At 46.3% G+C, this 25,356-nt stretch overlaps 1 protein-coding gene across 1 annotated transcript in view; it reads left to right on the top strand.

Moving 5' to 3' along the window:
• Positions 1-25,356, top strand: part of LOC119383262 (protein cramped-like) — an 83,061-nt gene that overhangs the window by 28,525 nt on the left and 29,180 nt on the right. The window contains exons 13-16 of the mRNA XM_037651325.2: positions 11,387-11,603; positions 14,860-15,134; positions 20,179-20,305; positions 21,638-21,715. Of these exons, the coding sequence (XP_037507253.1) occupies positions 11,387-11,603; positions 14,860-15,134; positions 20,179-20,305; positions 21,638-21,715 (697 nt within the window). The remainder of the gene's footprint in view (positions 1-11,386; positions 11,604-14,859; positions 15,135-20,178; positions 20,306-21,637; positions 21,716-25,356) is intronic.

The following is a 25,356-nucleotide window of genomic DNA, read 5'->3' as shown; positions in this document are numbered from 1 at the left end:
CGCGACTTCCTTCACAGTACGAGGGGGCCCGTGTGGCTCATGGTGTGGCTGCTCATCTTCAGGCTCTTCGTTCTCGGATTCGTTGCCATGCATCACTTCCTTGACGATGTGCTCATCAGTCAGACAGCCGGCAGTGGCAACGCCATCATCAATGCCGATATAATCCTCTAGTGTCACTGCATCAGGCATAACACTTCCGAAATCCTGCCCATCGTCGGCACCGTCGTCCGGCGACACTTCGGCATCGCTGGAGTCGGGTACAACAAAACCACTGTGCCTGAAACAGTTGGCAATGGCGTGCGCAGGTGTGTTCTGCCACACATACGCAAGAATGCTAACTGCGCTCAGGAGACTCACATCGCATTGTTTGCCGACGTCATGGCACAGGAGCAACTTCTTGTCGGCAGAGCCCATTTTTCAGGGCACGCAAAATTTCTACTTTGGTGGTGAAGTCCTTGGCCTTCTACTTGGGCCGCTTCACCGGCGTTGCCATCACGGAGAGTGCGTTCATACGAAAAGTCAGCACAAAAGCACCAGCAACAATCAAGCTAAAGGAGCCGTACTGAATCGTTCCTCGATAAAACGGCGTTCAACGATGCAGCACACCAAAGGGAACAAAGCAATAAAATGGCACCGCCAACAACACATGCAAAGAAAAGGCGTTCAACCAGTCTCAAGTCAAGCCAAGTCGACAATTGATGTCCATGGCGATGCTGCGTTTGAGCTTCACTTTTGTTCCGAATTGTTCTTTTTTCGTTTTAGAGCCCCGCCAGCGGCCCGAAAGTCGACGAATTATCCGATTTGTGGTCAAATCTGTTCGAAATAACGAGCGCCCAGTCTCATAGAGTGATGCGTATATTTACAGGGACCAGATGACGTGTCCGAATTAACCGATTTTCCAAATTAACAAGAGTCGAATTAACGAGCTTTTACTGTAAAGGTTCAAACGTTCCAGGAAGGTTTCTACTGACAAGCAACTTCTTACGAACGCTGCCTCGTCGTTATACTCCGTGATGCATGTTCTGACACTTTGAAGCAATGTTACTAGAACAAACTCAGTTTCAAAGCTCCGTATCTCTGCCAGCGGAGGAGGGTGGTCCGAACGGCGGTCGCGAGAACTAGCGGCGCTGCAGTTCCGTCTTGCGCCACTATCGGCGCGTCGTCTGCTGCCACGGCATAACGCTGCGGTGCGCCGCGCAGTTGCCGCGAGTAACTGCGCGGCAACTTTCTTATTGTACTAGTTGGGTGGATGCTTAGGTGGATATGCATAAGGTCGTCTGTATGCATTGTCCCGCGTGCGTTGTTCATTGATTGGCTAAGAATCGATGTTCGGTCTATATTGCCACGACCACTTCTTGTTTTATTTTGATGTATTCGGGTTTGACCACTGATCTGTGGATTTGGCCAGCAAGGACGGTTATCAACGCTCGACGCTGTCCGTGAAGCGGTGTTCGAGAAGCTTCGCGATTGTAGTAGATCGTTCTGGTAAGATTGCGCGCTGCACGCGAATGTTCCAGCTTTGTCGAGAGATACCGTATTTACCCGCATAATTTGCGCCCTCGCATAATTTGCGCACCCCTAATATTTAACCAGCTTTGCTAAAAAAAAAATATTTACTCGCATATTTTGCGCTCCCCGTCCCGCTCGAGCCAGCTCGCCGGCGCGTGCGCGGGGAAACTTTGGACGATCGCGCCCCGCGGCCCTCACCGAGCAGGCGAGCGCAGTCATACACAAGACAGGCTGCGAGTGCGAAGTCCCTTCTTCCGATTACTTCGTTCTATTCTCCGGAAACCGCCGAGACCGTACCAACCGTACGCGAACACCTAAATCTGTTCACCGGTTGTTGGAACTATTCGAGCGTTCTCCCGCCGTGAGAATGCATGCACGCGACACGGCACGGACTACTTTCTGCATCGGAGGCGTGCGAGGGCCAGTCGCGCCAACATTTTCCCGCGCTGACCCTCCTCCTCTGCGTCCGCGCTGCGACGCAGCCTTCGTTGATTTCGGAAGTTTAGGCAGTTTAGGTTTCGCGATCAGCCAGTTGCGTTTTCACTGTTCTCTTGCGCTGGGCTGCAATAACTACTCGGCAAAATTCAAGCTAACTGTTATAGAATTTGCCTACGGAAATGGGAACCGTGCCGCAGAAGAGTTCGCTTTTTAATACAAGACCGAGAAGGAGACCGTTCCGAGGACCGAAGCATGGAAAGTTTCCTGCCGTTGAAGAGTACCTTTTCAAATATGTGCGAGAGCTTAGGCCCACCGGTATCGCCGTGCCGTGGCACCTCGTTACTCCCAGCATTGTCGCGAAGAGCTTCAAGAAGACGCCTCAACGCACTCGACGGAACCAAGGACGACGCGCTTTGGAAAAGCGGTGACAGCGACCGCGGCGATGATTCTCAGTCGGACTTCTCAACCAGTGATTCTGACTAGACCGTGCATGACCGAATCTGGCTGGTTAAAGTACGTGCTAATTCTGTTAAAAACCGTTCGTTTGCGCTATAATTTATTTTCTTCTTTAATGTATTATATCGCGCGTGTTAGGACTATATATTGTGCGTTATTTCAGATGTGCTCACGAAATCTCCGCGTAATTTGCGCACCCCCTTTTCGGAGCTCCAAATTCGCGAAAAAAAGTGCGCAAATTATGCGAGTAAATACGGTAACGCCGCCACCAGCGATATCGCTGGAAAGTTCGATAGCGCCTGTATAAAAGCCGACGCGCTTGACTGCTTGTCAGTTGATCGACGGTCGACGCTCTGTTCGCCGCTATCAGTGTATTGCTGTAGTTAACTTTCAGTTTCCCGGCCACAAGTTCGGCCAAATAAAGTTTCATCTCGGACCTGCTGACTGCTGCCTTCGTCGACGTCACGACCCTTTGACAATATTTGAGCTGTCTACATTGCGCTTAACTTCGAAGCATACACTCTAAGAAAAAATCGAGTATTTGGGGAGTATTTCTGCCACACAACAATAATCGTCATCCACTTCGCGTACTTTCCTCGCGTTATCACCGTGGTCCCGGCACTTCCCGTTCACGAACCGCGCGCGCGTTATCAGCGCGACGTAGCATTCTTTATAGGAAAGTGACGAGAGCCGGGTTTTCAAGAAAGGAAACGCGAGCAAGCCGCATGACAATTATTGTTGTGTGGCAGAAATACTCCCCAAATACTCGATTTTTTCTTAGAGTGTAGGTGTTTCTAAGCGAATGAGGGTTTTCAGAGTAATTTTTATAACTACTACCACAATTTTAGCCGCTGCCATCTTATCTAGACCAAGAACAACCCAACACATTTGTAAAAGCCTTTATAGTGCACAAAGAAGTGTACTTACTCGAGATACAAAAACGTTCTAGAAAAACAGTACTCATGTTTCTACAATTTATTGAAAAAACTTTCTCGAAAAACATCACCAATGCTTTGCAATGTTTACAAGACATGTTTTCGCGACGGTTAAAGGGATACTGACCCAAAATCGGAAAATTTTACGAGAACTCGCTAAATGAAATCTCAGTGTGCGATTACATCGAATAGATGTCTTCTCTGAGCAATTTTTTCAGCGGATAGTTTATTTTCGGTGTCTCATCTTTCTACGTCGTATCCTTCTACAGCGCCTTAAACAATTCGAACAGATCGGCCGTGATGTGAACACCGAGCAGTTATTCGCGCGTACTCTGTCGCTAGAAGAGTCGTCAGTATTCAACCTCAGTTTTTTAACTTCACCGAGCAGATGTTCCATGCCTGCAGCACTTTACACTGTACGACAGCCGTTTGCGTTTCATGCTGTAGCCGTTCACTACGCGGTTAAACTGCTCGTCAACTACAATTATCTTTTGCACAAGTAAGTCTCCCTTCCCGAAGCAAAGTGTGGGATTGGGCTAGTTGGTATTCCATTATTATCCATCAGCGCAAGAAATTTGACACGGTTCACATAGAAAAGATGAGGACCAGCGCTGGTCCTCGTCTTTTCTATACCGTGTCAAATTTTTGCGCTGAGCAGCCCGTTCCCGAGCTGGCGAGTGTAAAATATTCCGCACATCTTGTTCAATACCTCGTCGTAAAATCTCTCGAAAATCCACTGCTTTGAAGGCATAGCGACAGCTGACAACTGATCGAATGTCAGTGTGAGGCAACTCTCATTCTCGGTAGCGTATATATGCAATCGCCTGCCTTTCGTTTTGCTGTTCTGTTTCTGGCGGCTCCTCCAAATTGGGCACTGGGCTTTCGCGGGACGCCGTGCGTTTTGGGGGGGATTTGCGCCTAAACCCCGAACATTTTGGCTTTGAAATGTGGGGTGCAAGTGCTGGGAACAAGCACGGCACGGCACCTGGCGCGAGTTCCCACTTTCCACGTGGGATCGAAACTTCTTGTCCGGCAACGACACGACGATAGTGCTTTACAATGTCATCACTCTCAAAATGAACGTCACAGACCTTGCATTTCGCAGTAAGCTTTCTATCTTTGCGATGCAAAGCTTGAATGGCGTAGGGTCTTTTGCAGGTCCGAAGAAGTGTCGTGAAGCGGAGTCGTCGTTGCGGTAGCCGCTCTTGCAGCCCGGCGCAAAGCAAGTCGGCATACCGCACTGTGAATCTGTTCGCCCTCATTACGCTTCGTACATCACTTCGTACAAGACGCTAAGCCTGGTCAAGAACAGTCGCAAAAATGACGAGCTAACAAAGCGCAGACGACGCTGTAACCCACGTGCGCTCGTACATCGGCGGCGCCGATCACAACAGGCGCCAGCCGCGGGAGCTAGACGTGACTGTAGCGCCACTAGTTCTCACGACCGCCACACGGACTGCCTCTCCGGCGGAGCTTTTAAACTGAGTTTGTTCTAGTAACGTTGCTTTGAAGAACGTCCTGACGTGGCAGCGAATAGAAAAGATCTTCTACATTGATACTGGCACCAGCACAGCTTCCTGGGTTTAGGTTGCAATTTTTGGATCTTCAATTAGAATTTAGATCAGATCATGTCTGTTGGTGCTACCAGCCGAGGGCTCGAAAACCGCTGCTTAATTATGCGTCCAGCCGCTCTAAGGTGATTAAAATGGGTATCGATTTCAGTGCTTTGAGAGCAGTGCTCGAAAAATCCTGTGTCCACAAGATGACGCAAAGCTTCGAAAAGCAAGTGGAAAGGCTAAGGAACGCTGGGTATCCGAGCCACCTGATTGACACAGTTTGCGGCAAGCTCGCCCGCGTGGTAAAAGAAAAAGGCATGCGACAGAATGCTAGTGGAAAGCCGAAAGAGGTGGACAAGTTCGCCGTTCCGTATGTTCACGGCCTTTCCCATGGTTTAAAAAAGATCGGGAATAAATATGGGGTCAATGTAGGTTTTTCCGCGCCTGCAAAACTTTCCAAAGTGTGCAACATGGTTAGTAAGAGGAAGGAAGACAAGAGTGAGTCGCGTCAAAGTGAGTGCTTAATTCATCACAGCAGTAAGTATGTAACTTGCGAGGTCGGTGTGGTGTACCAGGTGCCATTAACATGCGGGAAATCATATATAGGGGAGAGCGCGAGATGCATTAACATGCGACTAAGGGAGCACGAGAGATCACTGTCTAACGCCCCAGCTTTGCATTTACCAGCGCACTGCTGGCAGTGCGGGTGCGAGGCAGTTTTCGAAGACGCGACAGTTCTGTCGAAAGAAAGGAAGTTCATAGACCGCAGAATTATCGAGGCGTTCCATATCAGGAGGAAAGGGGAGGGATGCATCAGCCACCCCTCGATTATTCTTACTGACAAAGAGTACGCATATCTCTGCTCCACGTGCGCGTAATCACCTCAGTCTACGTTGGTTGTTTCCACGTGCGCACAATCGTTCTCTTGCGCTGCGTTTTTCATGTTTTTCATGTAGTTTGTCATGGTTTTATAGCTTGTCACGTGTCTTTAAAGGGACCGACAACTGCCCAGAATATGAAATGAGTTGACTCCACTGATGTAAAGATTGTCCGTTGCACTGACTCAAACCAACCCTGCTTTTTCGTGAGAGGTGGATTTATATTTTTATTTCTTAATTGAAAGTCGCGAAAAATGACCTGTGGCGCCTCTGGCGGCAAAAACATGAATGAACCGATGAAGACGGCCACGTGACCGTTGATTGCTGTACGCGGTCGACGATTTTTTTGTTAGTATTGAAATATTGTTCGTTTCTCTACATTAAAAGGTATTACTACATAACAATGTACATATAGGCCTGCGTTAGTAGTATGCATTAGTGGCGCTGCCTTCGCGTGACGTAATGATCCCACGCTCGTCAGCGCATCTTGAGCAACTTTTCAGCATGCTCATGCAACCGTGCACGCAGTTTCCAGGTCGCTAAGATTTTGGAGCGACATAGTTTTGCTACCTACAGTTCGTCTCAGAAATGACGCGCGCTGCTACTCGGTGCGGCCGTGCATATGCACAGTCACGTTTTCGATTACTTGGCTTGGCTCGTGTATCAAGAGAGTAACGACGCCAGGACAAGCCATCCATGACACAGGCACAGGCAACCTTGGGCGCAGGCGCACACAACGCTGTACAAATACCGGGAAGGTGTATAAAGCCACACATCTCATTGTAACAGCTTGCTATTTTCAAAAATGGTTGGAAAGCTCAAAATAAAGGTGGTTAGGGCATAGTTACAGTAACTCCTGCGAAAGCAGAACAACGACAGCTTTCACAAGGGCTAGCGGCATCGCTATCAATTCTCAGCGTTGCTGGAGCAAGCCTCCATGCGTGTTTGGAGCCTTTCAGATCGAAAAATAGTGCTTATAAAATAACTATGTGCTTTTCGGATAAACCACTGCAGCTACAAACGCTACGAAGGGTGAGCTTCCTGTCGCGCCGTAAAAAACTGGGTCGAGAAAAATCAATTGTCGGTCCCTTTAACCCCTTAACTGCTTTGGACGAGCAGAGCTCGTCCTGCCCAAACTGTCCCCAAACTGCTTTGGACGAGCAGAGCTCGTCCTAGCGGAATAGGTACTCCCCTCTAACGTTCAGGACAAGAGGCGCTCTTCTACAGCTTAGATTGCGTGTAATCCACCAGATGGCAGCATTTACTTGACAATTTATTTTTCTCCTGCGGAAAGAGCACGGTTTTTGCATGAAAAGATGGCTTGCGGTGGCAGCCACCCATGCATAGCTGGCTCGTCAACACGAAAAAGAAGCTTTTCATTTTCGTCATCTTCTTCGAGTGATGATGGTTCGGATGCAGATGTTTATCTTGTGTCCGGAAGTGAAGACAGCGATGGCGGTGAATTGAGCATCTTCACCGGTCATGATGAAAACAGCTCGGACGTGAACATCGCGAGTGCTCGCCGTGGATCCTACTTGATCCGTACAATCCTCCTGTGAAGCCTCCTCGCTTTCCATTCTTGTCCGTTACAGGCAAGACATTCAACTTGTCATCGCAAGATGGCCATATGGAATATATTCAGCAGTTTCTTCAAAAGTGCCTCATTTGCTCTCGGAAGCGAGGAGAAGACGGGAAAAAGTTGAGAAAGGAAACTCGCTTTTGGTGCAGGAGCTGCAGCAGGCCCCCTTGCATTATTCCATATTTTGATTTGACTAAGTATGTGGTACAAATATTATTTCAACATCGACTAGGTACTTTTTAGTACAATCAGATTCGAAATCAGCAATAAAAAAAATAGGCACTTTTGGTAGGGAAATTTTCAAAAAAATAAAGCACTTAAGGGGTTAAGATAGCTTTTCAGTAGAGCTGTGCGAATAGCAAAATTTTGGGTGCGAAGCGAATTCAAATATTGAAGTGTGAGTGCGAATGGAATCGAATATTTTTCGAATATGTCTCGAATATTTATAGAGTGTTTTTCGAATACTTCGAAGCGAAATTGCAGGAAAAAAAAGTTGAGAGGATTCCTAAGCATATTCTTATGAGATAGCAACATGAAAGTGTTTCTTTTCGCTAGGTTGATGAAGCACTGGCGGGGTGGTGATTCATAGTTGTCTTGTCAAGAATGAGGCAATGTAGAGGCCGAATTCTATTTATGTACATGATTTGGTGCAACCAAAGTGTTGCCGACAACATTTTGCACGTGATAGGCAAAGATGCCATTTGCTCAGCCTCTCCTCCTTTTTCAACTTCTGTGGAAGCCCAACTGATGTGGCGGACAAGGGTATGCTCCCTTCAAGTCCGGAGTTCCAAATCTGCCTCGTAGACGTCAATATATAAGAACATTTGAAATTTTGGATGCTAAAAAAGCTTCGGCTTCCAATTTTCCAGACTTCCTGCCCAAATTTCAGGTTCAAAACAGCATTAATTGAGCCCCCACCTCTGCCACATCTTTCATCTCCATGTTGTAACCAGCGTTTTCTTGAGTTAGTACATTTGCGACCGTAGCAGAGCTTGAAAGGCAGCTTTGCCGCAATACCGGGGTGTGATGGGGTGAAGCATATTGAAAATCTAGGCACCACTTCCAATCGGACGTTAACTGTGTCTTGGCAAAGTTCGACCGTAACGGAGCTTGAAAGGCAGCTTTGCCGCAATACCGGGATGTGATGAGGTGAAGCATGTTGAAAATTTGGGGACCACTTTCAATCTGATGTTGACTGTCACTTGGAAAAGTTCGACGGTAACGGAGCTTGAAAGGCAGCTGTGCCGCAATACGAGAGTGTAGTGAGGTGAAGCATATTGAAAATCTGAAGGGGTCACTTTCAATCGGACGTTGACTGTACTTGTTTTTGGGAAGTTCGAATAGTTCGAATAGTAAAATTCCAGTGCGAATTGAATCGAATAGCAAACACTATTCGAAAAATATTCGAGATTTCGAATATTCGCACACCCCTACTTTTCAGCTGTTTCATTGATAACTCCTTAACGCGCTTATTTTCATGGCTTTTAGCGGTTCCTGTGTAAGCCCCTAGGGGGACGCGCCATATGGTCTGAGGCTGTTAAAAAGGCTGGTTTCATCGTTCAATAAACTCAGTTGTTAGTCTGCGCTCGTTTGTCTTGCCTTTCTTCGTGTCCCGTCCTATTGCGCAGTTTCGACCAAATATGAAGTAGTGTGGGAAGTAAGACTGCTAGTGAAAACTAGGCCGCAGATACCATATATCAAATGGTTAAACTATGTGTGGTTGTGTGTGTGTGTGCCGTGCTTGGCGATGACCAGCTTATCTCTGCGTCCGGTGATGTTTTACAGCACAAGCTGTTATGAGCTCCCGACAAGAGCCGATTTTGGTGGAGTAGTCACCTGCCACCGGCGCCGCCCCTGGTGTCCGTCGCAGCTGTTGCATGCAATGATAAAAAAAGACAAACCAAGTGTTCAAGTTGGACTTGAACCCAGGCACTTTGCATGGCAGTCGAGTATAGTACCAAAGAGCCACACAGGTGCTTGGAACTTCTTTTATGTGCCACTTCACCTGTCTCTTAAGGGGAGACCCTGCTTCTGAAACATGTGTCTTGTTTCTGAGCATATCATTATGAAACTTTCACAGCTTACGTATTTTTATGTGCGGATTTCAAACATGCAATTATTGTTCCAATACAATATGTAGTTTTGAAACTATTAAATAGTTTTTGTATTGTTAGGAGCAGGCTTTATTTCTAAACTGTGAGAGTTGGCAAGCAAATCAGCATATCACAATAACCTGGAATGAATACTGTATGCAGTAAAAGAAGAATGGATGTTCTAGGCCCATTTGAACAAAAGTTATGGGACGTTGAACACTTGGCAAATGAGCGATGTCGAGCTCGGTCAAACTGGGATCAAGCTGGGAATGTTCAACATACCACAACTTTTGTTCAAATGGACCTGTAACATCCATTCTTATTTTACTGCATACAGTATTAATTCCAGCTTATACAGTCAACTACCGATTTTTCGGATGCCCGATTTTTCGGACATGCTTGAAAATTCGGACGCTTTCGCGGCACCGTCACCAGCCCCATAGAAGTCAATGTATTAGAACGTCTGAAATTTCGGGTGCTGAAACTCTTCCACGTCCGATTTTTCGGACTTTCTGCCCAAATTACAGGTCCGAAAGGCATTATTTGAAGCCCCCACCTGAGCCTCGTCTATCATCTTGTAGGTTCGAACCAGCGCTTTCGCGAGTCAATCTGTTAGCAACAGTAGCACAGTCCGAAAGTCAGCTGTGCCGCAATGCCCAAGCGTTATGGGGTGAAGCAGACCAGAAATTCAAAGGGGCCGCTATCACGGCGCCTTACGGCGATGTCTTTACGGATAAGCAGCGGAAATGCGCGGAGGCGTGATCGCGGCAGGTGGCAAACGCACCAGTATGGCTTAATCGCCGACAACCCTTACGATAAGCATCTTCAGTTAACTGCTCGGTAGTGCATGGGGCCAAGCGCAGTTGCAGGCATACTGCACGCATTTAATAGGCGAGAACCCCAACGCGCCACGCCGCCATTCTTGCTGCCTCTTTGTGCAAGACCGCTAAGTGCACCGCACAGACGCGTTGCCTTCATGGACGAAACTAGCTCGCCATTGCCGCGCCCATGTGCGGTCGGGAAAAAAGTGCGCATCATGAACCCTTTCATGATAAATGCGTGCCGTACAGTGACGGCGTCAGCTTAGTTGGGGATGTGCTGCACACAGCTAGAAACGATCAGCTTCACACGGCAGCAAATGCTGCATATCGGCGGAGATTCGGCGATGTGTGTACGCATTGTTTACATGCGCACACGCATTGGGGAAAACCGGACGAGTCGTCCGCTCTTCCGCCGCAGTCTGTTTTCTGCATCATCGTTTCCAAACGCTCCATGCGAGAGAGCCGTAATCTATCCCGCGCTTTGCTGGTATCTGCGGCGCTCATCACGAGATGCATTCTGGCAAGTGGCAGTTGGCACGTAGTTAAGCAGAGTTCGCGGCAGGTACCGAATGTACTATTTGCGAGAGCCTGGGCGCGCACCAAAATGCCTGATAATTGTACTGGGAGGCATTAAAGCTATTTCAGACGTGGCTGTGGCGATTTGACTGATTTGACCGCTTGAGCAGAATAAAAGCGCATGAATTCGTTTTTTCGGACTGCCCGATTTTTCGGACGATTTCGTGGTCCCTAGGGAGTCTGAAAAATCGGACGTTGACTGCAGTGATATGCTGATTTGTTTTATAACTCTCACAATTTATAAATAAATTTTGCTCCCAACAATATACATAAAATATTTGATATCTTGAAAACAGCATAGTGTACTGGAAAAATAATTGCATATTTGAAATCAGGACTTAAAAATACATAAGCTGTGAAAGTTTCATAAAAATGTACTCAAAAACAAAGAAATATGTCTCTGAAGCAGGGTCCCCCCTTAATCAAGACGTAATGTGTATGCAAATAGAACTCAAGGCCGTGTGGTGGCAACATTACTGTGAAATACCTACTCACAGAGGTGTCTGTACTATGATGTAACATGAGAGCGCAATATGCTTCCACAGAGACTGGTTCCAGGAAACAGGAGAGGCATGCGCTTGCGCACAACGCGGAAGCCGCTGGTGGTCCAACGGCCCCTACTGCCGCGTGCCGACAGGCGTCCCGTCACACTGGTGCAGCTACTGCCCTCAACCCAGGCCACACTGGCAGCTGTAGTGCAGCCTTTGGCATCGGATCCCCTGCCTCAGGGCAAAGGGATCGTCAAGCTCATCCATCCAGCAGGTAATTATGCTCTGGCTGGGTGAAAAGTGGTGGTAGAGATATATGTATAGTAATGCCACTTGGAGAGAGGCCTAGTACTACTGTCTGTGCCAGCTTAAGAATGGGTACTGTGCCACAGCACTGGGGGGATACATTCTACCAGTGAGAAATAAGACCTTGGCTTGGAATGTGACTTGGCTTAAAATAAAATCATGGCTGCACAAAAAAAATGCTTTATTAGACTAAAATCCTTACAGTCAAACGCCTTCATAAGAGACACTGATGTAAGAGAACTGGTTATAGGAGACACCATTGTGCTTAACATCGAAATAGGGGTTGATGAGGAAATGAGAACGTGGTACCCTGCTTATACGAGACGCCTCATATAAGGGACAAGAATTACTCCCTGGTGTGTGTCTCTTATAAAGGGGTTCAGCTGTGTAAAGATCAAAGATAAAACAGTATTGCACATGCGCGTAGTGGAGAGTTCAGTACTAGGCTTGTGTGAATAGTAAATTTTAGGTTCGAAGCGAATAGTGATTTCGGTAGAATAATTTCAAATCGAATTCGAATAGTATATATCACATATTATAAAGAAAAATGAGCATATTTGTCATGACCCAACCAATCTGCACAGCATTTTTTTTTTAAATTATAACAAGGCACGTGCAAATGTCACTCTTTTTGGTTCAAAGGAAGTAGAAGCAACTTTTAATAGTAGCAGGATTTGGCTTTCGGTAGAATGCAAATAATAACCTGTAAAATATGTTACATTTTAAAATTTACTATACTTGGACCATATAAGTTGGTATAACTAGTTTTTAAACTTAAAAAATGATGTATCGATGTGAGGGTAATATGTATGTTCATTTAACCTTGAAGTGGGGCTTCGCAGCAGTAGGGACTTTTCCTGAAAAGTTGTATTCACGATGTAGCACCTCTCCACTGCAGTGAAACAACCTTTACAGGAGGTTACAAGCGGACAATGCGGATTTCTTTTTTGAAAGGTGTATTCACGGTATAGCACCCCTTCACCGCAGTGAAACCACCTTTGCAAGGGGGTTATAAGTTGACTAATATACACCTATTCGTTCATTTTGAATACTTTGAAATTTTCTATAATTTGAATTCGAATCGAAGCGAATTCGAATACTGTATTATTCGTTTGAATATTCGAAGTACTCGAATATTCGCACAAGCCTATTCAATACAGGAGCACTGGCCAATGACAGTCTGTTGGCATGTGCATGTTTCTTCTGCAATCATCACTGTGGGAAGCATGCAAGCGTGGCCAGGCTCATTCGTGCTTTTCTGAACCCCCTTTCCCCCCATTTCCTTTCCACACATTGCTCCACCCTGTGTGCATGTGCCTTCCCCCTCACCGTGACCCCCTTTGTTATGGTGCACTTGCCCAAGCTCTATAGAGGGCAGATGCTGCAACCTGACGCAGCCTTCTTCGCTTGGTGGATGGAGGTTAGCAATCACTGATGTGCAGATGACCACTCTACACATTGCTTTTAATGTCCTCTCTCTCTCCTATTCTTTTATTCCACTGCCTTCTCTCTGAGCTGTGCTCCCTTTAACCCTTTGAGGGTCGAATTTTTTCGCGAAATCCAGTCCAAAAATGTGTAATTTTTTTATTGCTGAAATAAATTCTTCAGACGATTCTATTTCAGAAAAGCATTGTTTAAAATTTTTTTTCGTGACCGTAAAGTGACAAAAAATCAGTTTTGTTGTTACATACATATGGATTATTTGTAGTAATATCAAGCAGAATCCATAAAAAAAATCCTTCACAGTTTTTTATGAATAAAAATTATGCATTGTAATAAACATAGCTCACAAACATACAAAAATAAGCGCACCAGAGTACGTTTCCGGCTAAAAACGCTCGTGCTCTAATACTAAAAGCTTTTCAGTGTGTGATAGTCTTTGAAGCATGGCTCCCCGCGCACGCATTTCAGATGTCGCTCCTTGATCGTCATCGGAGTCTGAACTCGTCAAAAAATCCTCGTCTGACGTACTGAAATTCAATGAATCAGATTCTGATTCGGCAATTGGGGAATAGTCCGCATCGGAAGAATCGCTGCTCGACTCACCGGCAGCAGCGCAACTGGCGCGCGTTTCCATAGCGTAAGCGAACTGCGTCAGTGAGCGCACGGAAGAAAACTATGGTTCTGCGCTCGTCCGGAAAGCAAAACGAGTGAAAAAGCTACAGTAATACTTCGTCTTATAGCCAACAAGACGTAGTTAGTTTTTCCGAGACCCCCAAAACAGGAAACGCAGTCACGGCGGCGTCGTTTGTGTAATTTAGCGCCGCACGGAAACACATGTAATCGCGCGCTGGGGTGCACTAAATGAGAGAGTAACAAGCGGTCACCCTTTGAGAGATTAGAAACCAAACAGCCGTCACCTATGCGGCCGCAAGAAGCGAAAACCACCCGAAGGACGAAACCGAAACGAGCCAGACCGCGTGCGCGCGTTCTAATGCGAGACTACAAGCCGCCGCGCCTCTTTGGAAAGAAAAAAAGAAAAAGACGGAGAGACATTGGTGCATTAAAAAAATTACACGTATTCCCGAAGCGTGGCAGCACATTCCAAGCAAGAGAAATGGGAGAAGGCGCGCGTTTGAAACCAAACTGCGCCGCAGGCGCTCTCGGTTGCGCAAGTGATAGCCAGCGCGCGGCGCGCCATTTTGCGAAGCATAAAAAAAGCAACAACGGAGAGACATCGGCGCATGAAAAAAATTCTACGTATTCCCGAAGCGTGGCAGCACATGCCAAGCAAGAGAAATCATTGAAAAAGGCGCACACTTTAAACCAGCTGCACTGCGAACGCGCTCGGATGGGCAAGCGATAGGCGGCGCGCCGTTTTGGGAAGCGAAAAAAAATACAACGGAGAGACATCGGCGCATGAAAAAAATTCCACGTATTCCCGAAGTGTGGAAGCACAGCCCAAACAAGAGAAATGATCGAAAAAGGCGCGCGTTTTAAAAATAAACGCTATGCCGTACATGTACGGCGAAAACCCCGAAGGGGTTAAGGCTGTGGGACATAGCTCCATGTTTTCTTTTATCAGCAATAACCACTTCCCTAAGGCCGGCAAATAGGAGGAGTCGTGGGAGCACTTTATTCTAACATGCTCTCCTGCATTTTATTTGAGCAAGTTTCCGGTTCCCTTGGAATGCTTATATAAATGCTAACTTTACTTCAAGCACTTGCAGTGTAGTCAGCAACATGCATGTCAAGGCTCATTACAGATTTTCATTGCCTTTCAGCTGCCACGAGCATTGCAGGGGCTACATTCGACATGCAGCCCGTGCAGGTGCCACTGATCGATGCCAGCAGCGTGGCCATGTCGGTGTCGCCGTCGGGGCATCCCGTCACCACCAGCAGCCCTGCTGTCATGGAGGCCACCAGCACATCCGCTGTGCTGGTGGCCTCACAACAAGCTCACACGGTGGCTGTCGTTCAGAATGCGCCACAGACGACAAACCTGGTGGTGGACGAACCACCCGTCCTGGCTCTGGCCGAAAGTGCAGAAGCGACTAAGGTAAGAAGTCCACTACTTCGGGTTGAATGTGGAGGAAGCATACGGTAGTAGGAAGCCAGCCTTGCTTTTGAAATAAGAATTCATTTTAAATAGGAATTCACAAAGTGAGGATGTTAAGTCAAGAACTGGCAAAAGTCACAGTTTCGCCGCAACGGCGAAGCAATGAATGCGATAGCAACAAATTGGAACGTAATGCGAAGAACGGAAACCAGCTCGAAATATCTAGCGCGTAGATCAAGCGCAAAGGACGCACGAAAAGAACACACACAGGACGAGCGCGAACTATCATGCATCACAGCTCGACACTTGAAGTGCACTGCTCAAACATAAAGCAGGATGCACGAAACGAACGAACAGGTACACACAGGACGAGCGCGAACTAACTGTCACAGTTGTTACCGCGGCCGCTGCAGCGAGCGAAGGGACCTTCGTACGCTCTGTGACTTCAGCGCGGACATCGCGGGGAAAGCACATGACAGACAACTCCCCCGCCCGCTTCCCTCTTTCCTTGGATAAGCGCACGAATGCGACCACGCCCTGTAGGGCGAAGAGAAACGACGTTCACAGGCATGTTCGCAGGAGCGGGGCGAGCTGGCCGACGCGATGGTCTTCGTCATGAGGTCCGAAGTGCTGATAAGCAGACCCTCTAACTGCGGGTCCCACGACTCATATACAGTGGTACCAAACCATGCGTATGCAATGTCCGCGACGAGTGTGGCGCAATGTCGTAATTTGATGACTGTGCTTCTACTTGCAGCTGCCTAACTAAAGCATAATTATATTCTAAATGATCGTAGACCCGTGAACGCAGAACAAGCATAAACGTGTCACTAAGTAGCGCAATTTTCGACAACCATGACCTCGTGATGCGCAAGCAGCAGACAACACTCTCTCGGAGCGAGGATCGGACCGATGGTGAGGCGTGCTGGAGCAACATGGCAGACACGGCCAATCGGAGGCCTGGAAGCGAACATCAATCATTAGCTTTTTGTACGCTTGTTTCTGAATGGAGGACCTTGCTGAAGTGGGAAATTTCAAGACGAAGAAATCGTCTTTTCGACGAGCCCGAAATGGCAGCGCCCCGTTGCGTCATTGCGGAGCTATAATTAAGAAAAACTTTTTTTTCAAATTTTCACAATCCTTTTTGCCACCTTGGCAGGCGCAACAAATCATTTACCGTACTTCTACGTAGTTTTCAGTGAAGATATTTTGGAATCGGAAAAAGAGCTACAGAAATTTAAAATTTGATTTTCAAAAGATTTGAAAATGTGATTTGAAAATGTGATGTTCAGTAAATCAACTTTTTTGTTATTTTTCGCGATAACAAACTGCATCCCCCCTTAGGAATAAATCCAATCTTTGACCGTGTTTGTGACTTGTAATTCTCTTTGGTTATAACATACCCATTTAGTGTTTACATAAGTCTGTTGTAACAGTAGTACTTGGATTTTACAAACTCCCTTTACAACAGACCAATATCCTTTTCACCATGAAGGTCTGTTGTATTGAGGTTATACTTTATGTGTTCCATCGCCATTATGTGATGGCAATGTCACTACATCTGCCACTCCCAGTCCGCTGTTGCTAATGCCGCAAATATGGTTTCAATTTATACTTGATCGACTTATTTTAGAAACATGCTTTTCGAATAATGTCATAACGTCACAAAATCAGTGCTATATAGAATTCATTAGTATCACCCTAAAAACGGTGAAATATCAAGTTATCCAGGCTCAGGGCAATACAGCACGTTACATCACCCGCGACAGCTACCAGCATAGTTCCGTTTTCATGCAGCGGACAGCGTGCTGCCATCAGGTGTTTGGGTTGACGTGCAAAAGGAATTTTCTTTTTGGCCGTGTTTTATGCTACATTTTAACGCGAAAGCGTTACTTCAACTTGCAGTGAAATCTCGGTATAACGAACTTCAGGGGACCGCAGAAAAATGTTCGTTATTCTGAAAGGTCGTTATAGTGAAAGCCCAAATATTTACCATAACAATAGAATTTCAGTAATGCAAACGTCGTACCTTTGCAACGGTACGTCCTTTAACTCGTTTCTCACAGCAATGCACATGTGAACGTCAGACAAGGCACGTTTATTTGAAATAGTCCGTGATCGTTTTTTTACGGGTGCAGCACAAACTCTGCGTCACGAACGATTCAAGATCGTCCGCATTTTTTTGCGCCGCTTTGGTCGCTGTTCCGCTTTTTTATTGCGATAGCAATTATATGGACAGTCTCGGCTGAATTTTGCCATCGCCGCCGCTGTCATGCACCGTATATGTATAAGTATGTAGACATATATATAAAAGCCCCAACGAAAAATAATTCAGGAAAATGCTTCCAAAGCGCGGAATCGAACCAGGAACCTTTTGCTCCGCAGCGAGTGGCGCTAACCGCTACGCCACGAAACGCAGATCCTCCACATAGCTAAAGGCGAGCGTTATATACACACCCTTTACCGCTGGACGGACTCAGAGACGGCCGGCGCTTATAAGCGTTTCTTCATTATCAGCGAGATGGCGTTAGGAGCGCGACGGGTGGATTTACAAGTGGTCGGTGAGCGCGCTCGCTTCTTGTTATGTTTGCGCAGGGAGAACCTTGCCCTTCCGCTGTCTGCTCGCGCGGTTTTCTCGTGCTGAGGGGAAGAGGGATGTTTCACGCTTTCACCGTGATGTCCGCGCTCATGTTACGGAGCGTACGAAAGTCACTCGAGCTCAAGGGACACCGCTAAACGAACAAACAGAAGATGAGCGCGAACTATCAAGTGTCACAGCTCGACACTTGAAGCACTCTAGTTTCCTTCGCTGCTTTGGCCACCTTTGCAACAGGAGCGCTGTTCAAACTGAGAGTATCCATTGGCGAGCCTCACTTCGTATAGCATTAATTTCTTGCTATCGCATTCATTGCTTCGCCCTTGCGGCGAAACTGTGACTTTTTTCTATGAATATGCGGAGTTTCCTCAAGTAGTCCGATGCATCTGTGGCCGACACGGACTCATTGCGATCTTCATCCTCGTCCATGTCATCGCTGCAATCCTTTAAGGCCCAACTGCATGCACGCGAGTTTTGAGCGACGGCCGACAGGATTTGCTGTCGCGGAGGGCCATCCATGGCCATCGCTTGTCGCGTCGCAGGTTTCTGGAAAGCCAGAAAACATCGCTTGTTGCCCGGAAGTGAGCATGACGATATCCGGCAACATGACAGCATCTCTGACCCTCGCTTCGGTTGCTTCCAATCGTGATGCCCTCGTGATGCTTCGAATCGGCGTGTACTTCAAGGAATGCAAGTTATAGACTACCTTCTTTACAGCCCCATCTCACGCGGAGAGCGAGGCAGCGGCCGTATTTTGTCGTTAATTTTAATCGACGGTTCGTTTTGATGTTTCGGTGGTAGCTTGCTGCAATGTCAGCATCGTCGTAATGTGAGGTAGCCCTTCTCCCTGCGAAGCAATGATGTGAGGCGCTGTGGCTTTTCTTAAATGTTCTATGACAGCAAGAGGAAACGTTGTTGAGATGCGCCTCATGGACTAACCCCAACATAACGCAGTTTGCAAAGTGCGACGTAGCGTAGGCAGCGTACGCTTCCGGGCACCCCATGGGATCACAGCAGATACTACTGTCGCGGTTAAACATAAGATTGCGAAAAAAGAAAGTCACAAAACGCTTTTATGGCATCCTTATCTCAAACAAGACAATAATAAATTTGACATGTTGTCATTCATCTACTCTGTAATTCTTTTTCATAATTTGCCTGCGTGCACACAATAGTTTTCAATCGAGCAACCGTGACACTTTGTCGCAAACATGTGGATGCTCCTGTCGCGACAGTGCAACGGAGCCCATTTGTCGCAGTTGCCTTCGCTCGAAAGTCATGTGCAATGCATGCGGTTGGGCTTTTACAAAACCTGATGCGTTGTCGCCTCCGCGATGGAGGGGAAAAAAAAGTTCTCCGCCCGCGTCTTTCTCCTTCCGCGCCATCTCAGGTTTTTGGGGGAGGGTGTCCGCTCCTCGCGCTGCGTCCTCTGCTACCTTACAGCTCCGACTGCCATGACCGATACACTGAAATCTAGGAATCCTCGCATTTCAGGATATAAGTTTGTAGTACTGAGGTGCTGTTAAGATTACACGGGAATTAAATAATGATCGTTATTCTGAAATGTTTGTTATTCTGAAGTTCGTGGTAGTGAAATATTTTTACATTGAAACTATAAGCAGTCGGCACGGGATTTATTAAAAGTTCGTTAATTTGAAATGTTCGTCAATGTGGTGTTCGTTGTAACAAGGTTTGACTGTGGCCAGATTTGCGAAAGCACACACTCGTCCGGCATCCGGAAAAGCGGTGCGCAGAAAACCCGTGACCTCTCCCAACAGCATTGATGCTGGCGCCAACTTGTAAAGTGTTGTCGACACCACTTTGGTTGTATGAAGTCATGTAAATAAAGACAATTCGGCCTCTGCACTTTCTCATTCTTTACAAGACATATAGGGAACGCGACTTAGGAACATCCCTCCAGTGCTTCACCAGTCTAGCCAAAAGAAGTGCTTTCATAAGGCTCCTATCTCGTAAGAATATACTTAGGGATTCACAGCAACTTTTTCTTCTGTAATTTCGCTTCGAGGTATTAGAAAAATACTAGAAAATTATTCTAATCGATTCACACACAAATTTTATTATTCAAATTCGCTTCGCACCCAAAATTTTGCTATTGGTGCAGCTCTAGTATTCATAGTAGTGAAGTGTTTGGCTCAATTATCATTGAACGCAGTTGGGTGGCAAGTTCATGGCAATTTGGGTGGCAGAAGGTCAGGTAACCAGGGAGGCAATCAGTCATGGATAGAGAGCCTGTCTCTTTTGTATTAATGCTTCCTCTTATCAGTTTTCCACATGGTGGCCATCAGATAGTGCATTTTAAATGAAAATTATTACTTGTATTGTGCATGTTTTCAAGCAACATGTGTACAAGTACTGATGCTATGCATCGAGTGTCACTGTAGTGTGCGCCACTTCTAAAACCAGTAATCTGTGTTTTGCAATGTTTAGACCCTCGCTGGCGATGCATTGGATGTTGCTTCTGTTGCTGCTGCTGCTGCTGCTGCTTCACCAGTCAGAGTTCAGCCCCTTTCACCACCAAACATTTCATCTTTACTTGACATTTCCTTACCTGAAAGTGAGTATGATAAACTGATGATGTTCTCGGCCTTTTGACTAAGGTCAAAGTGTAGTGATGTTGAAGCAGTGCCGTGAAAAAAGGATTAGCTTGTTTTTTTATTTATTTTTGCCACAGTGAAATAGTGTTTCCCTTACATAGTTACGTAAAAAAGTGCTGGCTCCATTTCAAAGCTTCGCAAAAGGGTCATTTTTCGTTTCCTTGGCGGGCAGTGTTAATGCCCTCCACACACTGGTGCCAGGAAACACGTATAAAATATTTTAGCTTGGACGGCAATTCATTCATCGTTGCTTACATGCATCGTGTGCAACTGTAGGCAGACAACAGTGCTGGTGCTAGTGTGTCACAAGTTGCTGTCGCCATGTGTCTTAGACCTGTGTCAGACTGTGTTGACACTTCATTGTAAAAGCACCCCCATGTGATTGAAACAGTATTAAAAAAATATTCACTGTGTTTCGAGGCACCACGATACCCGCTTTAGGATTCTTAGCACCAGTGTATTTTTTTAAGCACCGGTGCGAAAATTCCTCAAATTCATGTCAGTAGCCTTTTAAACTGCTGTCCTGTTTTACAGCCCCTCTGCACTGTGCCATTCCTTGAGCATTGTTATACTTCTGGGCTTTTTGAATTATACAACTGCCTCTTCATCTTCTGCCTCTTAGGTTAAATTTAGTGCCACCTTTCAAGAATGTACTTTGCAGTTAGTGTAAAGCATAAGTTGTCACACTGAAAGGTTGAATGACACTTGCAGTGGAATGCGCTAGCCAGCAAGTGCGTTTGATGAAGCTGCCTCACTACGTCACAGTGTCTAACCTCAATAGCAGTGCTTCAGAAATAAAATTTAATGTATATTATTTGGTACTAGTTCTAGGACATCTTCTTATAATTAAAATGGCATAAGCATTAGCGTGCTGTCTGCAGTGTTCCTCATGCTTGCCAGGTACAATGTTATTTTGTCCTGATTTGTGAACATTGATCATATGACTACTGATGAAGTCAATAAAACTTTATGCACATTGACATTTGCACTGAACACTATATTGAAACGCAACTTGCATGACTTCCACGTGTAGCTGCGCATGCTTCTCAAGCTCAGCAATTTTCGGCCTCGTATGGTTTGGTTCTCTCAACTGTTTAAGTGTCGCACATTTCTCCTGATCTTGCGCTTATCATGCAGCGCAGCAAGTAGTAGACAAAACACCCACGAATGAAACGCTAACAGGCTGTGCTGTAGTATCTGTTCGTGCACTCTGAGTGTCTCAAGAAAACGGCTTTTGAAAAAAGAAAAAGTTAGATAAGGTAGTACTTTTATGAGCGCATCTTTTCTTACAGGTCTTCCATCAGAAGGCACAACTGCACAGATTTTGGGAGATGCCACCAGTCTACCAAGCTTGGGATCAGAGCTCTCTGGTATGTTTGTGAGCAGATTTTTTTCTTACTTGAACCAGAGATTAAAGCAGACCTAGTATCTTGCTTCTAATTGAGCATGGAGAGATATTGTTCTAGTTATTGCAGTATCTGATGACTCGATGACTCTCAAGTGGGGGGCACCACAGTGTATATAATGAACATAAATAAAGGTAGGTTCGCATGGTGTATTAAATTTAAAATTCGGTCCCCAAACAGAGTACCAATGGGACTCGCTTGAACCTAATTGCACCAATTTACGGTGCTGTTTGCAGTGGCTCCCAACGTTGATTTGATGTTGGTTACGCTTACTGAACCTAGACATGGTAGTCAGCTTTTTGTTTTTTTTTGTTATAGTCGTACACTTTTTTACAAAGCATTATGGAGCAGTAGTAGCATTGTTGAAGGAAGTTTCACTCTTATGCAGGCAGTGAGTAGTCATGATGGTTGATGCAATCTTGTTAAACAGTTGTGTTTTTGAGGTTTTCGTAATGAGCACAATGGTGAGAATTTTGAAAGAGTACTACAGTAGAACCCCGCTGATACGTTTTTGAAGGGACCGTAGGAAATAAACGTAAGAGACGGGAAACGTAAGAGCCGAAAAACAGGAAAAACGGCAAAATATTTAGTGGTACAGAATTTTATTTCAATTCTTACGAGCAGCACGAAAATTGGCGCGCTCAGCCGCGATCTAGTCGATGAATAGAAACGCGGAGCTTAGGACGGCCTTATCCACAGAAATGTAATCAACGTATGTGATTTTTTTAACACCAACAGCTGTAGGCATGAAAAAACTAAGCACACGCAATCACGACCGGCGCGGCGAGTCCGGCCGCGAACCGCACGCACGACCATGCGAGCTCCAACCAGCTCGAACTCCTCCCATTCTCTGACAAATAACGATGATGATGAGTCTACGCCAACACAATGGCAGAAGTGAATGCCAATCTCGAAGGCCTTGCTTTCGCAAGCAATTACGTCATACACGCCATGTTTGTGCAATGCAAATCTCAGAGGCTATGCTTTTGTCAATAGTAAATGCCAATCTCGAAGGCCATGCTTTTGTTTGCATCAATTGAAAGATTCTGTTGCTTGCGCCTCTCATGCGGCTAATATTACGGTCAAACGAGGCCAAGCTGCGTGAAAATGCGCCATGGCCGCTCTCTTTGGTAGTCACTCGGTTGGCTCCGGGCGCACTTCGCGACGTATCATACGGGAACGGTCCGACAGTTACGACGTAACAGCGGGGTTCCCAATACATTGTATCCTATGGGAGCTATGCCGGGACCGGCGGAAAACGACGTAACAGCCGGGAAAACGCAGCAGTGAGGAACGTAACAGCGGGGTTCTACTGTAGTATGTTCGGCAAGTTGGTGCATAACTGAACGAGGTAAACTGGTGCGATTGTGCCAAGGTAATAATTAAGGATTTTAAAAAACTAAACAAAAGAGTAGGAAAGCTTTTTTAACGATACTCAGGGCCATCTGCTTTACTGTGTGTGAGAACAACAGTTTGCTGAAGTGCTCAAGGCAACAGTGTTTAACAGCTGCACAGGTTTATGTTCAACATGTTCACCAAGGGTTGCAGATTTTTTTTGTATATGTACCATGGTGACATTAACCCTTTGCAACATGCATTATTAAGACCGTCTATGAGTGCATGAAATTTACATATTTTGATGCCAAGATTCCGGAGACCTAATTCAAAGCAAGTGGAAGTGTTAGAATAAATTACAGTGTATTTTACAGCAATTAATTGTAATTACAATGTAAATAATTATTTAAGTATTGTACAGGCCGTCATGCTATTTTTCTTCATAAACCGAATTCAGTGACCCACTCAAATTACTTGCAGTAGTTATCTGCTGGCAGCGAGCATTCTTAAAAAGGTTAAAAAAAAAACATGGCTGATCCCTCTGTCACAGGAATCATTATAACACGAAAGTGAAACATGTCTTCACAGATGTAGTTGAGCGTTCGTTGTGGATTGTTTTGACAAAATGGCAAAAGAATGAATGCTATAGCGACAAATTATACTCATGTTAAAGAGACAGGGCATGCGAACACGGACACAAGAGAGAAGTCAAGACACCAGACACAAATTCTGACAAATTGTAATGTCACGCGAAGAACGGCAAGCAGCTTGAAACTCGCAACACGCCGCTTGAGCAGAAAGGACGCACAGAAAGAACATACACAGGATGAACGCGAACTAACAACTGTCACAGCTCGACAGTTAAAGTTCGCTGCTCAAACACAAAGGAGGACGCACGAAACGAATGCACAAGTATACACAGGATGAGCGGGAACTAATTGTCGCAGTTGTAACTTATTTGTGTGTGTGAGCAGCGCGCTCCTTTTGCAAAAGCAGCCGCTGCAGTGAGCGAAGTGACCTTCGTGCTCTCTGTAACTTCAGCGAAAACTTGCGGTGAGAGCACAAGATGCACAAAACTGCGAGATAAGCGTGCGCACGAGCGACCACTCCCTGTGGAGGTGCGCGTGCATCCCAACACGCGGGGCGACGACCTTTAAAGCGCGCCCTTCAAGCTCTTCACACCATCTCGCTAGTGATAACAAAAAGACGCTGAAGTACCACCGACCTCCGAGAACTGCCAACGGTAAATTGTGTGTATAAATAGCTAACTGTTGGTATGCTGAAGAACATGCCATCTGTGGCCGAGTCGGTTTGCGCTGCGTGCTGCAGAGCAAGGGGTCGCAGGTTTGACTCCTGGCAACGGAACTTTTTCTTCTGGTTTTCTTTCTTTGCCATCTGTTAGTGTATATTTCATAGTGTCATATTCGTGACGGAAATACGTCAGTGGAGCCGTGGTGGACCCCGGTTTAAAACACTTTTGTATTAAGATACAGTCAACGTCTAATTTTTCGGACTCTCTAGGGACCACGAAATCGTCTGAAAAATCGGGCAGTCCGAAAAAACAAATTCATGCTTTTTTATTCTGCTCAAGCGGTCAAATCGCCACTGCCACGTCCGAAATAGCTTTAATGCCTCCCAGTACAATTACCAGGCATTTTGGTGCGCGCCCAGGCTCTTGCAAATACAGTCGGTACCTGCCACGTACCCCGCTTAACTACGTACATGCCAACTGCCACTTTTGCATCTCGTGATGAGCGCTTCTGATAACAGCAAAGCACGGAATAGACTACGGCTATCTCGCATGAAGCGTTTGTAAACGATGACGCGGAACACAAAGACTGTGGTGGAAGAGCGGACGACTCGTACGGCTTTCCTTGATGCGTGTGCGCATGTAAACGATGCGCACACACATCGCCGAATCGCCGCCGATACGCAGCATTTGCTGCCGTGTCAAGCCGATCGCTTCTAGTTGTGTGCAGCACATCGCCAACTAAGCTGACGCTGTCACTTTACTGTTGCTGCATCGTATGCATGCATTTATCATGAAAGGGTTCGCGATGCGCACTTAGTTCCTCACCGCACACGGGTGCGGCATTGGCGAGCTGGTTTCGTCCGTGAAGGCAACGCGTCTATGCGGCGCATTTGGGTTCTCGCCTATTAAGTGGGTGCAGTACGCATGTAACTGCGCTCGGCCACGTGCACTGCCGAGCAGTTAACTGAAGATGCTTATCGTAAGGGTTGTCAGCGATTAAGCCGTACTGGCGCGTTTG

This window comes from Rhipicephalus sanguineus, chromosome 2 (assembly GCF_013339695.2).
Source record: "Rhipicephalus sanguineus isolate Rsan-2018 chromosome 2, BIME_Rsan_1.4, whole genome shotgun sequence".
Lineage (NCBI taxonomy): Eukaryota > Metazoa > Arthropoda > Arachnida > Ixodida > Ixodidae > Rhipicephalus > Rhipicephalus sanguineus.
The sequence above is the reverse complement of the archived record's forward strand: the minus strand, read 5'-3'. Positions and strand labels throughout refer to the sequence as shown.